Source organism: Protopterus annectens, chromosome 8.part0 (assembly GCF_019279795.1).
Source record: "Protopterus annectens isolate FY-2018-M chromosome 8.part0, PAN1.0, whole genome shotgun sequence".
In the NCBI taxonomy this organism is placed as follows: Eukaryota; Metazoa; Chordata; order Ceratodontiformes; family Protopteridae; genus Protopterus; species Protopterus annectens.
Window position 1 is genome coordinate 455479506 of NC_056741.1, and position 15103 is coordinate 455494608.

A 15103-nucleotide genomic window follows, 5' to 3' on the forward strand; every position below is an offset into this window, starting at 1 on the left:
ATACTACAGGGTCCCGGATTCTCACTTCCACTTGTATATGGCCCATGCTGCAGACCCAGAAACCATTTCTCAGGGCCCTAAAGGTGTTGCAGCTGCCTCTGCCAAAAAACCCCTACCCTCTGAAAGAGAATCAAGAGCATTAGAGAGACGGGGTAAAAAAGGTTTATACATCTGCTACTCTTTCTGCCAGGGCTTTAAACTGTCAATTTCACATGATACAGTACCAGGAATTTTTGTTAGATCAGCTGAATAAAAAGCTGTCCTCTCCTGAACCTTTAGACCGTAAGTCCCTTCAGGATTTGGTACACAACTCTCAGCAGGTCAGTAATCATTTCTTAAAATGTGGCTATGATGCACTGGAGGCTTCATTTAGATCAGCTATGACTGGAGCAGTGATTCGAAGGCATGCCTGGCTAAAAGAACAATCCTTGCCAGACCATGTTAAGTCTAAACTCCTAGATGCCCCTATGGAGAAACAAAGTTTATTTGGCTCCCCTGCACAGGAGGTTCTAAAGAAAGTGGAAGAAAAAGCAAAATCTGTCCAAACAGTCAAGGATTTCCTGCAGGTCCAACCTCCGAGGTTCAGCAGAAATTGGCCTTCAAAGAATTGGTCCTTTCCAGACACCTCCAGAGCACAGAGAGGCAGAAATAGACGCCCAAGAGGCAGAGGTCAATCAAGGAGTGCCTAAAGGGGTCGTCAGTGGCAACCTGCCAACCAGAGAAGTGCCGCCACAGATGCGACTGCAACCACTTCCACAGGACAGACACAATGACTTGGCTCTGATTCCGCCTACCAGGGAACAACTGGAAGCACCCTTGGGCGGAAAGCTAGCTTTATTTTCAAAAAACTGGCATTGCATTACAGGAGACAAATGGACTTTGCAAACAGTAGACAAAGGCTACAGGTTTCACTTCACACTCTACCAAAAAAGGGAGGAATGCCAAACCTTCCACCAAGCCAGAAATCAGAGGCTCTAAAACAAATCATCAGCTTACTAAGGATGAGAGCAATAGAAAAGGTACCATCTATGGAACAAGGCCAAGGATTTTACTCCAGACTATTCCTTGTACCAAGAAAAGAAAACCAATGGAGGCCTATTCTCGACTTGTCCGCACTGAACACATATCTCATTGTTCCAAAATTCAAGATGCTGACCCTACAGCAACTTCTTCCCATGTTGGGCAAGGAGTCTTGGCTGGTGACTCTAGATCTCAAGGAGGCATACCTGCATGTCCCTATACGACCAGATTAAAGAAGACACCTCAGATTTCTTGCAGGATCAGAGCATTATCAATTCTCAGCATTGCCCTTTGGCTTATCTACTGCGCCCAGAGTATTCACGAAATGCCTGGCATCAGTAGTTGCACATTGCAGGCTTCAGGGAATTCAAATCTACCCATACCTGGACGACTGCCTAATACAAGCGGACAACAAGACAAAAATAATAAAGGATTTGGCCTATGTCATACAACTGCTGCAAGCCTTGGGATACACAGTCAACATACAAAAGTCAAGACTAGTGCCATCCCAAAGGATAACATTTTTGGGTGCAGAACTGGATACAATAACTCAGATGGCTTTTCTCACAGAAGAAAAACAAAAGCAACTACCAGTCTACTTCATGGCATTAACAAGACAAACTCAGCTTACTGGAAGGAAAGTCCTGCAGGCCCTGGGTTACATGGCATCCTGCATAATCTTGATCCCACATGCCAGGCTGCATATGAGAAAATTACAATGGTACCTAAGGAATGTATGGTCTCAACACAGACACAGCCTAGATGCCCTGATACCAATCATTCCATGCCTGAAAAAAGAATTCCTGTGGTGGGCTCAGGCCTGCCAGATCAACAGAGGATTGCCTTTCCACAAACCACATCCAAGGCAGACTATCACCACGGACGCCTCAGACCTAGGCTGGGGGGCACACATGGAAGACAAGTGTATCCAAGGCCTATGATCCCATGACCAGCTGAATCTACACATAAATCTAAAGGAGATGCTGGCAGTGAAGCATGCAATCGAGGCATTCAAATCATTCCTCCAGCAAGGACACCTGCTGATAAGGACAGACAATACCACAGTCATGTGGTACATCAACAAACAGGGAGGCACACATTCATACCCTCTATGCCGGATGGCAATGGACCTGTGGAACTTAGGCCTGAATCTCAACATCCAACTGCAGGCCAGATTTGTACCAGGAAAAGAGAATTTACTAGCAGACAGCTTAAGCAGAACTACCACGGATGCTCACGAATGGATGCTGCATCCAGACATCTTCAAAACCATAACAAAGAAATGGGGAATGCCAGAGATAGACCTGTTCGCCTACTCAATCAACCACCAACTGAAGAAATTCTGCTCAAGAGTATACCACCCACAAGCCTGGAGGGTGGACTCCCTTTCTTTCAGCTGGAAGGCCCTGACATATGCCTTTCCACCGCTCCCATTGATGTACAAAGTTCTACTGAAGATCAGAGAGGAACAGCCAAAGGTAATTCTGATAGCTCCAGACTGGCCAAGGCAGCATTGGTACCCGCTACTGAGAAGCATGTCTCGGACGAACTCATGGCATCTACCTCTATGTCCTTTACTTCTAACGCAGAACAACTACAAGACCCTGCATCCAAACTTAAAAACGCTGCAGCTAACTGCTTGGAAAATTGCATAAAACAAAACCAACCTGTTTTATCTCAGAGGGTTAAGGACATTATCCTGGAGGCTCGCAGACCCTCCACAAGGAAAACATATTCAGCCAAATGGAAGAGATTCCTCATTTGGAGTGCAGCAAAGGGAACAAATGTCACACTGGCAAACCTAGCACACATCCTAGAATACTTAGCAGAACTGTTCCACAATGGCCTGTCCTATTCTTCCATTAAGATTCATGCATCAGCAATTTCAGCAGAGTACAACATGGATCCTCCTGTCTTCTCTCATCCTCTCCTCAGAAAATTTTTGAGAGGGATCAAAAATGTAAAACCTCCAAGGAAACCACCTCTGCCTGCATGGGATCTCAATTTTGTACTAGAAAAATTAACACTTCCCCTTTTGAACCAGCAGCAACAGCAGACTTACAGTTCTTATCTTGGAAAACAGCCTTCCTGCTAGCAATCACTTCAGCAAGAAGGGTATCCGAGTTACAGGCATTAATGGCAGTGCAGCCTTTCCTTATCTTTCACCAGGATAGAGTGTCTCTGAGAACCAATCCTACTTTTATGCCAAAGGTGGTATCCAGGGTATCCTTGAACCAAGCTATTCATTTACCTACATTCTTCCCTAACCCACAGAACAGGGGGAAAAACTACTACACACCTTGGATGTACACAGACAACTGCGCTACTATCTGGACAGAACTAAGGCCAGCAGAAAAACTGACCAGCTTCTGGTAGCATATGCAACAGGAGTGCAAGGAAAAAGCAATTTCAAAACAGACAATCTCAAAATGGATAGGAAATTGCATTTGATTCTGCTACTCATTTCATGGAAAGGCAACTCCTGAAAATATCAGGCCTCACTCTACAAGAGCTACAGCCACCACTACAGCTTTCCTACGAGGAGTGGCTACCAAAGACATTTTAGAAGCTGCTACTTGGAGCTCCGTGCATACATTTGCCAAGCATTACAATCTTCCTTTATACTCCAGATCCCGAGCAGGTTTTGCAACTGCAGTTTTACAAGGGATCTTAACTACACCATCATTATCTTAGTGCCTCCTCCCCCAGTTTGGCTGTGGTATTCTACCCATATGTTATGACTGCAGATGCATCTTTGAAGGACATAGTACAGTTTTGTACCTACCATAAATGTAGATGTCTGATAGGTATGCATCTGCAGTCAGGATTACCCACCCTCCTTCCCCTCTGTGGTATTCCTAGGGTACTTACCCCTCTCTTAGCTAGCTGGGGGAATCTATTATGGTGTATTTGTTTGTATGTATATATGTATATATACTTTTTGATTTCTACTGTTTGGAATTTTCTACTTTTATACAAAGTTAGCCTTCCTAGAGGGCACCTGGCATCTGGGGCAAGAAACACTGAGGAAAATGGCGTTGGCTGATGCCTTTATACCCCAGGAGCTATGACGTCGGGTGAAGTGCGACATCAGCCGAGGCCAGACCCAGACTTTGGAATCCGGCCAACCGAAGGGCTGCCTGAGGTAGGACAACCCATATGTTATGACTGCAGATGCATACCTGTCGGACATCTACATTTATGGTAGGTACAAAACTGTACTTTCCTTACCTCTGAAGCCAAGATTATTCTCTCGTACCAACCTTCTACCCAGTCTAATGTACAGTTCTCAAATTCTCACAAATCTTAACTCAGCACTCCTGACCAAACTCAAATCTACCTACAACAAGGTAGCTAGATTTGCTGCCCAACAAAGCTACAGATCCCATCATTGTCTCTCTCTAAAACACCTAAACTGGCTTGAATTACTCCAACAGCTTCTTCTCTCTCAGCTCCAGATCATCCATTCTATCCTATACCAGCCTTCCTACTGCCCAGTACTATCCCCTCTCGTCTCCCATTATTCTCCCTCCAGACCTCTCCGAAGCTCTAACCAAGACCTACTACAAATCTACAAACCCAAGTCTAAATTTGGACGCAACATGCACAACTATCACCCCACTATTGCCTGGAGTAGGCTCCCACTAGAAATCCGGACCCTTACACATCCTAAACAATTTAAGACAGCCACCAAAGAGCACTTTAAAAGTCACTGGTCTTGCCACTGCACTCTCCCTCCTTAACATCCCCTACTTCTCATACCTTAATTTACTTTCTGCCCTTAACTCACTCTTCTCACTAGCTCTCTCTAATCTTCCTTGACTACTCTTTCTACTGTCTTCTAAAATCTGTTAAGCAAATCGCCTCAGAGAAAGACTCTGTTGTAATTGTCTTGCCTTCATGCAACTACATCATGATAAAACTGTGTTTTTTTAACCACTTACCCCAAAATCTATACTCATCTTAATGACATATTTATTTTTATACATCTTGAAATAGTTATGCTATACTCTTAATTATTGACACTGTATAACATTGCATTGCTACTTAATGCCTTGTAATAATCCTGTAACATTGCTGTTTAATTCTAATTTATAATGAAAATTATAAAATATGTTGGTGCTTTTCTCCCCGGGCCTCCGCTGAAAAAGGGCTGTTCGGCTCAGTCGGACAATCACGGTCAACAAATGTAAAATAAATAAATGAGGAGGCAATGAGTGGTGGTGGCTTATCTGCATGAATACATGTCTTTTGAAAATATATTATTTTTTTTGAGAGCCTGATTGTTTTGCCCTAAAGTCAGTTTCATGTAAGAATCAGTCTGAAGAAAGCTAGCCTCTTGATGCATTAAGAGCTTGTGTATAGGCTACTGGGAAGTTGCACCCATTGCACTAGTTGACCACTGTCACCTTGCACTGTATCATCTGCTTTTGCTTATTGTATGTTGTGTCAGAAGTTTCCTTATGGCTTTGGGGAATTAGTCTGCCTGTTAACATATTCTGTCTGCTTTTATATTTAAGTGATTGTTATTGTTTATAGGCCATACAGTGTTAAAGCAGATAACTTATGCCTACTGCTTTAGGTGACTGAGCTAAATCAAGATAAAAGTTCATCAGCCTGATCTAACAGGTAATTATTAATGGAAATAGAGAACAATTTAACACCTGATTGTATATGTCCTCATGCAGTTGTACTGCTAAAGATGGGATTTTATTGTTTCATCAGCCAGCAACACTAAATTATAAATTTAAACCAGCCTCACGCAGGTCATCTGTATCTCATTTTGATTTAATTTCCGGTTTGACATTTTTGTTTGGGTGATACTAAAGCAATGAAAATACTGAGTTATTCTTTGAATTAATGCTATTTTCTTATATTTTTATTATATTTCCTCTTTAGGCATTTATCACCTCTGTTTGACAATCCCAAATTGGACAAGGAACTACGTGCAATGCTCAGGGACAAATTTCCAGAATTCTGTAGTTCTCCATCCCCTCCAGTAGAAGGTAATTACTTTTCAAGGTTTGCTGAAATCCAGTGTTTTATGGAGATGTATTGACCAGACAACAGGAATGCTATAATTTGTTGAACTATATGACATGACTATAGTTAAGAACTTTGTGAAAAAAATAGTACATAGGGAGAGTGAGGAATTGTAAGAACTTTGGATTTTTATTATGATTGTGAATGTCAGAGTATGAGTTTAAAGATGGAACTGTGAGCGACAGACGAGAGTAGTTGAGCAAGTAGTTGTGAAATATTGTATGGAAGTTTTATACAGACATTTCAGAATTGGTTTAACAAAGGCCAACTCTGCAAATTCTGACAGTGTGAGGGGATGTCAAAAAGAAAAATTCTGCAAATACATCCCCCTTCATGCTGGAGAAGATCTCCTTTAACTTTCTTGAATTATCATCCTGGATATCTGATATTCTTATAGCTTGGAATGGTATGCAGAGACTTTAGGAGAATCAGCAGTAACCGTTTTAGATGTACTCAGTTGGTTTTCTACGAGTAGTACAGCTCCCATGCAAATCGATTGATCAGGTGATGTTAAAGGTTCTTCCTTGAATTTGTATGAAAATGGAAGTAAAGAATAACACTAGCACAGGGATAGTGAGGAGAAAAATTATAGGGTAAGGTACCTAATCATTTCTATGAAAAGGAGTGCCGTCTTCTTTTGTTATTGTCATGTAAGTCAGTTAATTATTTTTCAGGCTATTGGCAGAATTCAGGACTTCACTTCTGTACCTTCCTCAGGGAACCCAGTCATTTGTTTCTTACACTGTTTTGCCACTGTTTCAGAAGTCAGTAGTATATTAGATTTTTCCAATGTAGAAACATTCTTTCAGTGTTTCTGTGCTCCAGCTCTGTGGTTGTGTTTTTGGAAGTGTACTACTGGAGTCACTAATTGCTTCTCCAAACTATGAGGAGTGCCATTATGAAATGTATTTGACAGTTGTAATATCTAACATTTTTATGTTTTATAACACATTCATCTTAAAGAAATACAGTGCCTGATTATTGCAGTTCAGGTTTCACCTTCTGACATTCAGCTTTATATGCTGAACCTTTAAGAGGGAATATGAAGTACTTTCCTGGATTATTAGTGACTCTTCTGTGAATTTTGGATGAGTAAACAGGAATTGAGTTTGTGTTAACTGCTTGCTTTGACTGCATTCATCTGGTTGGATTTATGCAACTTTGTGCTATATATCTGACTTCTGTATTTTTTTTTTTTGCCAATTCTTGAAGTAAGTGTTCTTTTCTACGGTGGCATATATTTAATTTATTTAGTACTATGTGTGATAGCCTTAACTGTAGATTTTAAGTTATGTGCACGCGTGTGTCTTAAGGGTAAGCCCATTGGAAACTTGTCCCTTTTCTGGGGGTAACTCAGCACCACTGCCTGGTTAATTGACTTTCTCAGACTTGTACCATTTGCTAGTAGAAATTGAGAGAATCGTACCTCAGGACTTAGAGGATTAGCCTTAACAGTTTGTGGCAATTACTCTCTGAGCTAAACTGCTATGCTGGAAAACCATGAAGAAAATACAAACCAATAAACACAGCTAAAAGAATAAAGCAGGCAAGATGGAGACGCCACCAAAGTTAATGTCGGCAAATAGTCCAGATCCACTAAAACGAAATAATCCCTCAGGCAAACAGAACAGGATTTCATCCTGCCAAATCAACAGTAACTTCATCAGATACAGTCATAGTAAGTAGGCACACCTTAAAATACAAAGTAGTCCAATCACATTTTAAAGTTCAAACACACACCCCAGTCAACAACCAGTGGTATCATCAAATTAGATACACACCCTAAAAACACTTCCATTCAATTGCAAAAAGATAATAAATTGAAGCATTATACAAAAATCATTAAAACACACATTTTAGGCAAAAGTAAGATAACATACTATCTTAAGTTGGCTTTTAATTTAAGCAGACACAATAATGATTTTGCTTCATTCAATCCTGGCCAAGACTGGGCTCCCAGCCGCAACTGCCAGAAAAGTTCCGCTTTTTCTAGCAGAAGCTACCATGCTCCACCTCAACCTGAAATATTTAGAGTTTCTAGTACAGTAAATTTAAACAAAAGCTCTCACTATAGGAGTTAATGTGCCTTGCCAAAGCGTTAATCAATTTGCCAGCTTGAATATCGAACAAATGTTCTCCAATCCTACACTTCAACTTACGTTCAAGTCTTGCCCACATAAAAACATGGGCAAGATTGACACACTGCACAGTAAACTACTTTTGTAGAATTACACCCTAGTTTTCCATAAATTAAAATGGTTTGCTTGTTAATTTTAACTTGACCCACCTCTAATATATGTTTACAATATACACAAGCACCGCACTTCCTCATACAACCCAATTCCTTATCATTCTTGGTGTGCTTGAAAATCTGTTTGAAATTACAGCCTTTTTTATAAACTAATATAGGATTCTCACCCATCTTCTCCCTAATACCATAATCATTAATTAACACATTCCAATTCTTAATTTTTCTTAATTCTTAGAAGAATGTCATATGTTAAGACACATGTTTTATAATAGAGGTTATCCTTTGTGGCTGATAGATTAACCTTTTTTGGAAGTGAAAGACAAAAAGCTACAGGGCATTTTACACCACTATTGAGAAATATGCCCATACAACCCATGTCAAATAATTTGGGTGACTTACAGGATGTTAATGTTGGGAATGACATTGTTCTTGAAGCACCTTGTTCTGGTTAAAAATGTAGTAATGAATCTAAGAATTTTATGAATGCATTGGCTACTACCTTTAGTGTTGACAGCCATTCTATAAGAGAGATTTTAGTTAAGAATTAGAATGCGCTAATTAATGATTATGGTATTAGTGAGAGGGGGGTGAGAAACCCATATTAGTTTATAAAAAAGGTTGTAATTTCAAACAGATTTTTGAGCACACCCAAAATGATAAGGAATTGGATTGTATGAGGAAGTGTGGTGCTTGTGTATATTGTAAATACATATTAGAAGTGGGCCAAGTTAAAATTAACAAGGAAACTATTTCAGTTTATGGAAAAAACAGGGTGTGGTTCTATAAAAGTAGTTTATTGAGCAGTGTGTCAATCTTGCCCATGTTTTTATGTGGGCAAGATTTGAATGTAAGTTGAAGTGTAGGATTGGAGAACATCTGTCTGATATTCGAGCTGGCAAATTGACTTACGTTTGGCAAGGCACATTAACCTCTATAGTGAGCATGTGTTTAAATTTATTGTCCTAGAAACACTAAATATTTCAGGTAGAGGTGGAGCATGGCTGCTTCTGTTAGAAAATGCGTAACTTTTCTGGCAGTTGCGGCTGGGGGCCCAGTCTTGGCCGGGATTGAATGAAGCAGAATCATTATTGTGTCTGCCTACATTAAAAGCCAATTTAAGATAGTATATTATCTTACTGTTGTCTAAAATGTGTGTTTTAATGATTTTTGTACAATGCTTCATTTTATTATATTTTTGCAACTGAATGGAAAGTGTTTTTAGGGTGTGTATCTAATTTGATGATACCATTCGTTGTTGATTGGGGGGGTGTGTTTAAACTTTAAAATGTGATTGGACTATTTTGTATTTTAAGGTGTGCCTATTTACTGTGACTGTATCTGATGAAGTTCCGGTTGATTTGGTGGGACAAAATCCTGTTCTGTTTGCCTGAGGGATTATTTCATTTTATTGTATCTGGACCATTTGCTGACATTAGATTTGGTGGTGTCTCCATCTTGCCTGCTTCGTTCTTTTAGCTAAACTGCTATGCTGTCAAGTTTAAAATTTGGAAAGGCTGACATATCTGCATAGTACTTGAAGGATGAGATGTTAAACTGAGGCCTCATCTGCTTGAGCTGGTGGTTGTAAAGGAGTCCACGATACCTATCAAAAAGAGTAGGGGTCCTTTATTTAACAAAACATAAAAAATGTACATATTTACAGGCACACACATACACATTTCTATTTTTTTTATCATTTTTGTTATAATAACCTCATTGTTATTTTTCTATAATTGACCTCCACTGCTTTTTCTACAACCATAATCTAATTTTTCACAGTATATCTGACAATATCCATTCCCACTAAGCAAAATTTCAATCTTTCTTTCCAAATAATCTTTATTACATAAAATAAATTTTATTTACCCGTCTCAAGTATTCTTTCTTGTTTTCATAATATTCATACATAATCATGTTTATATCCATATTGTTTTTCATTAATATTCTCAATTTTTTTCGCACAACTTTTTTCCACTCTTACATTAAAAAAAAAAACATATTCTGTTGTCTCTTGCTCCCCACAAAATAAACGCAGTCTTTCAAGTTTCATTTTTATATGGCATGTTCCCCTTTACTGGTAACTTGTTTATTACTAGTCTGCCTTGGAAATCCTGACACTCTACTATCTTGGTACACAACTTTTTCCTTACTTTAATATTTTTTTTCTGGTACATTTTCCCAATGATTTACATATATTGTTTTATCACGTTATTATGCCACATCCTTTTATCTTACTGTGTCATATATATTTTTGTTGATTTTTTTTTTAATTTCTTCATTTGAATATTCTTTTGCTCTTTTTTCTTCCTCTCATCATCTCCCAGAACTTTTTCTACTTGTATTTAAACATTCTCATTATTGCTTTCCCATTCGCTTCCTTTACCAACTTTAATACTCTGTACAAGTTTAAAGAATCAGGATAAACAACTGGATTTAGTAACCCCAATCCCCTTCATACTCACTCGTATACAACACACATTGTTTTACTGTGTTTAATCTTGAACCCCATATGAAAGAAAAAAACAGATGCATAATGTCCTTTTCAGTTTTTTTTCTGGGATCATATAAACCTTTGACATATATGATATTTTCCCATTAATACAGAATAAACCGATAATCCCTTTTCCTGAATACTAATCTACATGTCCTCAACAAAAGACATGTTTATTTCATTTCTTTTATCAGCCCCCCCATTGCATCATAACATAATTTTCCCAAAGTGTTATACCTAACAAAGATACTTCATTTGTTAAAAAATACACACCCTACATTTTCACCACATCACCCAAAACCCTTACTTTTATCTTTATTCAGGGTCATTCCCATTTATTTTTAAACATCCATTCAGACAAGCTGAAACTTCCCTCATCCATGTTTTGTTCTTAGCTACTACCACTATATCATCTATAGATGTCAAAAGTACTAGAAATGCCACTTCCTTTTGTATCACATATCAAGCATCTTTTATTCTGTAAGCTACTTTGCTCACTATCACATTCATTACCAAAGCTAACAATGTTCCACTCTTGGGACATCCTTGTCTTGTACCACACACACTGTCTTAGGTTCATAGGTTATATGTTAGTACTAGACTAACTGCCCTTGTGGGCCATTTTAAGCCTTGCCAGTTACCACATGTGAAAATCAAACCCTACACCTTGTGTCTGTAAGATAAATTCTACTTACCTGTTCCATACTTTTCCATAACATCCCACAAAGCACAATGTCCTACTGTATCAAATGCTTTGCTAGTATTGCCTACCATAAATTTCACATCCTCCCATTTAATTGTAGTATCACCACAATTTCTCTCTCAACCAGTTACAATTATTGACATCCCTTTTCTTTTTATGCCAGAAATACTTTCTTCCATAATATCCCTCATCCTTTCATTCTCGTCTGTATTATTCTCATAAAAAATTATAATTTGTGTTATTTAACACGGAGGGTCTCCAGTTTTTATACATTTTAATATCCTACTACATAACCTTTCATAAACAAACTCTTCCTTCAACCATTCATTCAGCACATTTACAAAATACTGTCTGTTATCCATTAATTTCTTATAGATTCCATATCCTATACCATCTGGGCCTGGTACTGAATCAACATATACTTTCCTAAGTACTTCATCCAATTCACTAAAAGTCATTCTTTCTCAAATTCTTCCTTAACTCATTCTGGATTTTTTTTACTTTCCATTCTCCATTATTTTCCTTCTTTTTACTCTTATGCATATTTTCCACATGCTGTACTGCAATACTCATAATTTGCTCATGTTCTTTTTACCTCCTCTTTTACATGTTTTCATTTCCTTCATTGCATTAATATCCCCTTTACTATTTTACCCAAATATGCCGATACATCCTCCCTTGTAAATAGTATCTCTGCCTAAACAGTAATGTCTTAATTTTTCTTGATTTCTTTTATATAATTATTTTCCATAACGTAGTACTCTGTTGTATTATTCTCTAAATTCTCTAATACATTTCTGCACGTTTTCCCATACTTCACTTGCTTTTCCTTTCTTACATCACCCTGCCATTGAAAAAAAAAATTTTTTTGTATTTCTTTTTTAAATTCAGTCTACTATTCAGACCAGTTTTATTAAAATTCCTTTATGGGTATATGATCCTTCCATATCTGCAGTACTACCCACTCTCCAGTTTCATCCCATAATTTCTCATTCATTCTTTTTATTCCCTTTCCTATTTTAATATACTGTTTCTTTCATCGCCTCCACCTATGTTTATTGTGTTCTGCTACTCCAAACCTTCTGATAATAAAATCAATTTCAGGTCCAAGTGCCCCCTTCTAAGTCCTTTGACTTTTATTCCACACAGCTAGCTAATTTACTGCATTTTAACATTTCCTGTATTTTTAACATCTTTCCCTTTCTTTTTACATTTTCTTCTTAAATCACAATTGAGGTCCCCTGCAAGTATAATTTTCGTGTTAACCACCACATAGTCTAATATTTGATGGAACAGATTCTCATTTTCTTGCTAGTTACATATGCATATAATGCTGTAATACTATAAACATGTTCTCTCTACCTCATATCCACAACAGTTAACCTTCTTATTTTTACCAGTGTTGCATCTAGTATTTTCACTGTTTTTTATACAACACAGCCACTCCAGAGCGATGTTCACTTCCTAAGTTCCATATTATATTTCCTCCCTACAATTTTTTCTGTTTGCAATCTTTCTTCAGTTGTCAATAATCTTACATCCTGTAACAGAATATTATCATCTAATAGAATAATATCCACATCACATTTAGCACACCATCCCAGTATTCCTGCCCTTCTTAGTGTTAATAATACTGTTCACATTAATTAAAAGTACTCCAGAATTGTTGCTTTTCCTTCTTTTTAAGTTTAGGGGAAATATTTTTAAATTTTAGATTTTTATTTTTTATTTTTATTCTTTCCCAATTGAATATTTTTCCTGGGTATATTAACAAATAATCCTTAACCCTCAGTCAGGTTTTTCACTGGCTAGAACTTAAAAAAATATATATATTAGTATCAATCCCTTCTTCTCGCCCCTCTTCCTGCATGCACTCTTTCTTAATTTCCCCTCCATATTTTTCTTCTTCTACAGCTGCCTTTTCACCTCTTCCCCAGTCTCTTATTGTCTTTTTCTTCTATCTGTTTTCACCGTCCCCCAGTCTTTTGTTGCCATTCCTCGTGTATGTTTTCCTTTCTTCCCCCTTCTTTTTTCATTATTTACTGTTTGCTCTTGACAATCCATCCAGAAGTGTTCCTTTTGTTTTGCACAGCCTGCATTCAGGCACACACCATCTTGCTTTATGTCGTTTCTCCCCACACTGTTTACATTGTATCTTGTCACAGTCATTAATTAAATGAGAAAAGTTTCCACAAAAGAAAATCATTTAGGATAGCCAGCATATCTTAATGTCCCTCTGTAACCAGACACAGAAATAACACTCGACAAGTGTTTCACCCTGTTGTTTTCACATTTCACAACATGTTCCAACCTCCACAATCCATTCCATAATTTCTGTCATCTCTTACTTTAACATTATTATCAGCAGATCCACGCAGACCTTGCATGCATTTTTTAACATTGTCTTCTTCAGTTTATCAGTTCTGAACTGCAAAGTAGCATTTTTTAACATTTAAGTTACTATCAGAAAATAAATGCTCCACAGATAAATGTTCTTTTTGTTGCACAGTTCCAGCAATTTTATCATCAGTATGTCAGTTTCAAATGTTAAGTCACAAAGCGTCTATATCCCAATATGTATAAAAGACCATCTTTCTTGAGATTTAAAGCCCAGAATGGTTGCCAAATTATCCTGTTCATAATATCTGTCTAAAATGGCTAAAAGTGTCATTTTTTTCTTATTCTCACAATTGGTCTTCTTTTTAAAACAGTTTTAGTTTGTTGGTGCTCTCATTTCTTGCAAGCTATCACTGCTGTGTATGTTTTAGTTGCTCCATTATCTGCTGCCACAAAACCAGACCCATTCTCTGTTTGTTGCTGCTTTTCTCCTTTAATTTGTCACTGCTGCATACTTTGCTGCCATTTTAGATGTTTTATTTTCCATGTCCTGTGACAAATGTTATCGGCCATTCCACCACATGAAACAGCAAAACTAAAATGTTGGATCATCCTGCTTGATTGTTTTTAACAGAAGATCACCTGCAGACCCTCCTAATGCCAGTTCTGTTATCCGCACCACTTTCACAGACTCACTTATTTCTCCAAGGAGACAGCTAAATGCCACTCATTTGTAACATCCATCACACAGCACCATGGGGAAGGAGAGAAAAGCTGTGGAAAGTTTGGAGGTGGAAAATTAGAATTTGAAGAAAAAAAATGTCCAATATGGAGCTTCAGAATGTAAACAAAGATTTCTGTGTGATGGATGTTACAAATGAAGAATACATTGTCTGTATGCTCAAAATTTGGTTATCCAAAAGCAGATGAGTCCTGTATTAGTATATACCATTGCAAAGTGATTCTTGGAAAATTATGACAGAAAAGAAAAGTATTCAAAAATGGGGACACTAGAATGTTTATGGAAGATGACTAATTATTGTACTCAAGATAAAAGGAGAAGAAGTATATCCTGGCGGTCTGGGGTTATGGAAAGGCAGGTGTTGGTTCAAGTTGCTGCATCTAGCTGTCTTCAGAATATTTATTTTTTGGGCAGGGTAATTGAAGATGTTTTTGAAGCAGAACAGGCTATGGAGGAAAGAAGTTTACTCAACAAAGAGTAAGCAAGCAAGCCGAAATGGAATGTACTTCTCAGTTT

General features: G+C 37.8%; 1 protein-coding gene across 3 annotated transcripts in view; it reads left to right on the plus strand.

Annotated features, from left to right (window-relative positions):
- The window catches only part of INTS3 (integrator complex subunit 3), a 2345436-nt gene that overhangs the window by 913724 nt on the left and 1416609 nt on the right, over positions 1 to 15103 (plus strand). For all 3 annotated transcript variants that reach the window (XM_044079970.1, XM_044079971.1, XM_044079972.1), the window contains one exon: positions 5920 to 6026. In XM_044079970.1, coding sequence (XP_043935905.1) covers positions 5920 to 6026 — 107 coding nt within the window. The remainder of the gene's footprint in view (positions 1 to 5919; positions 6027 to 15103) is intronic.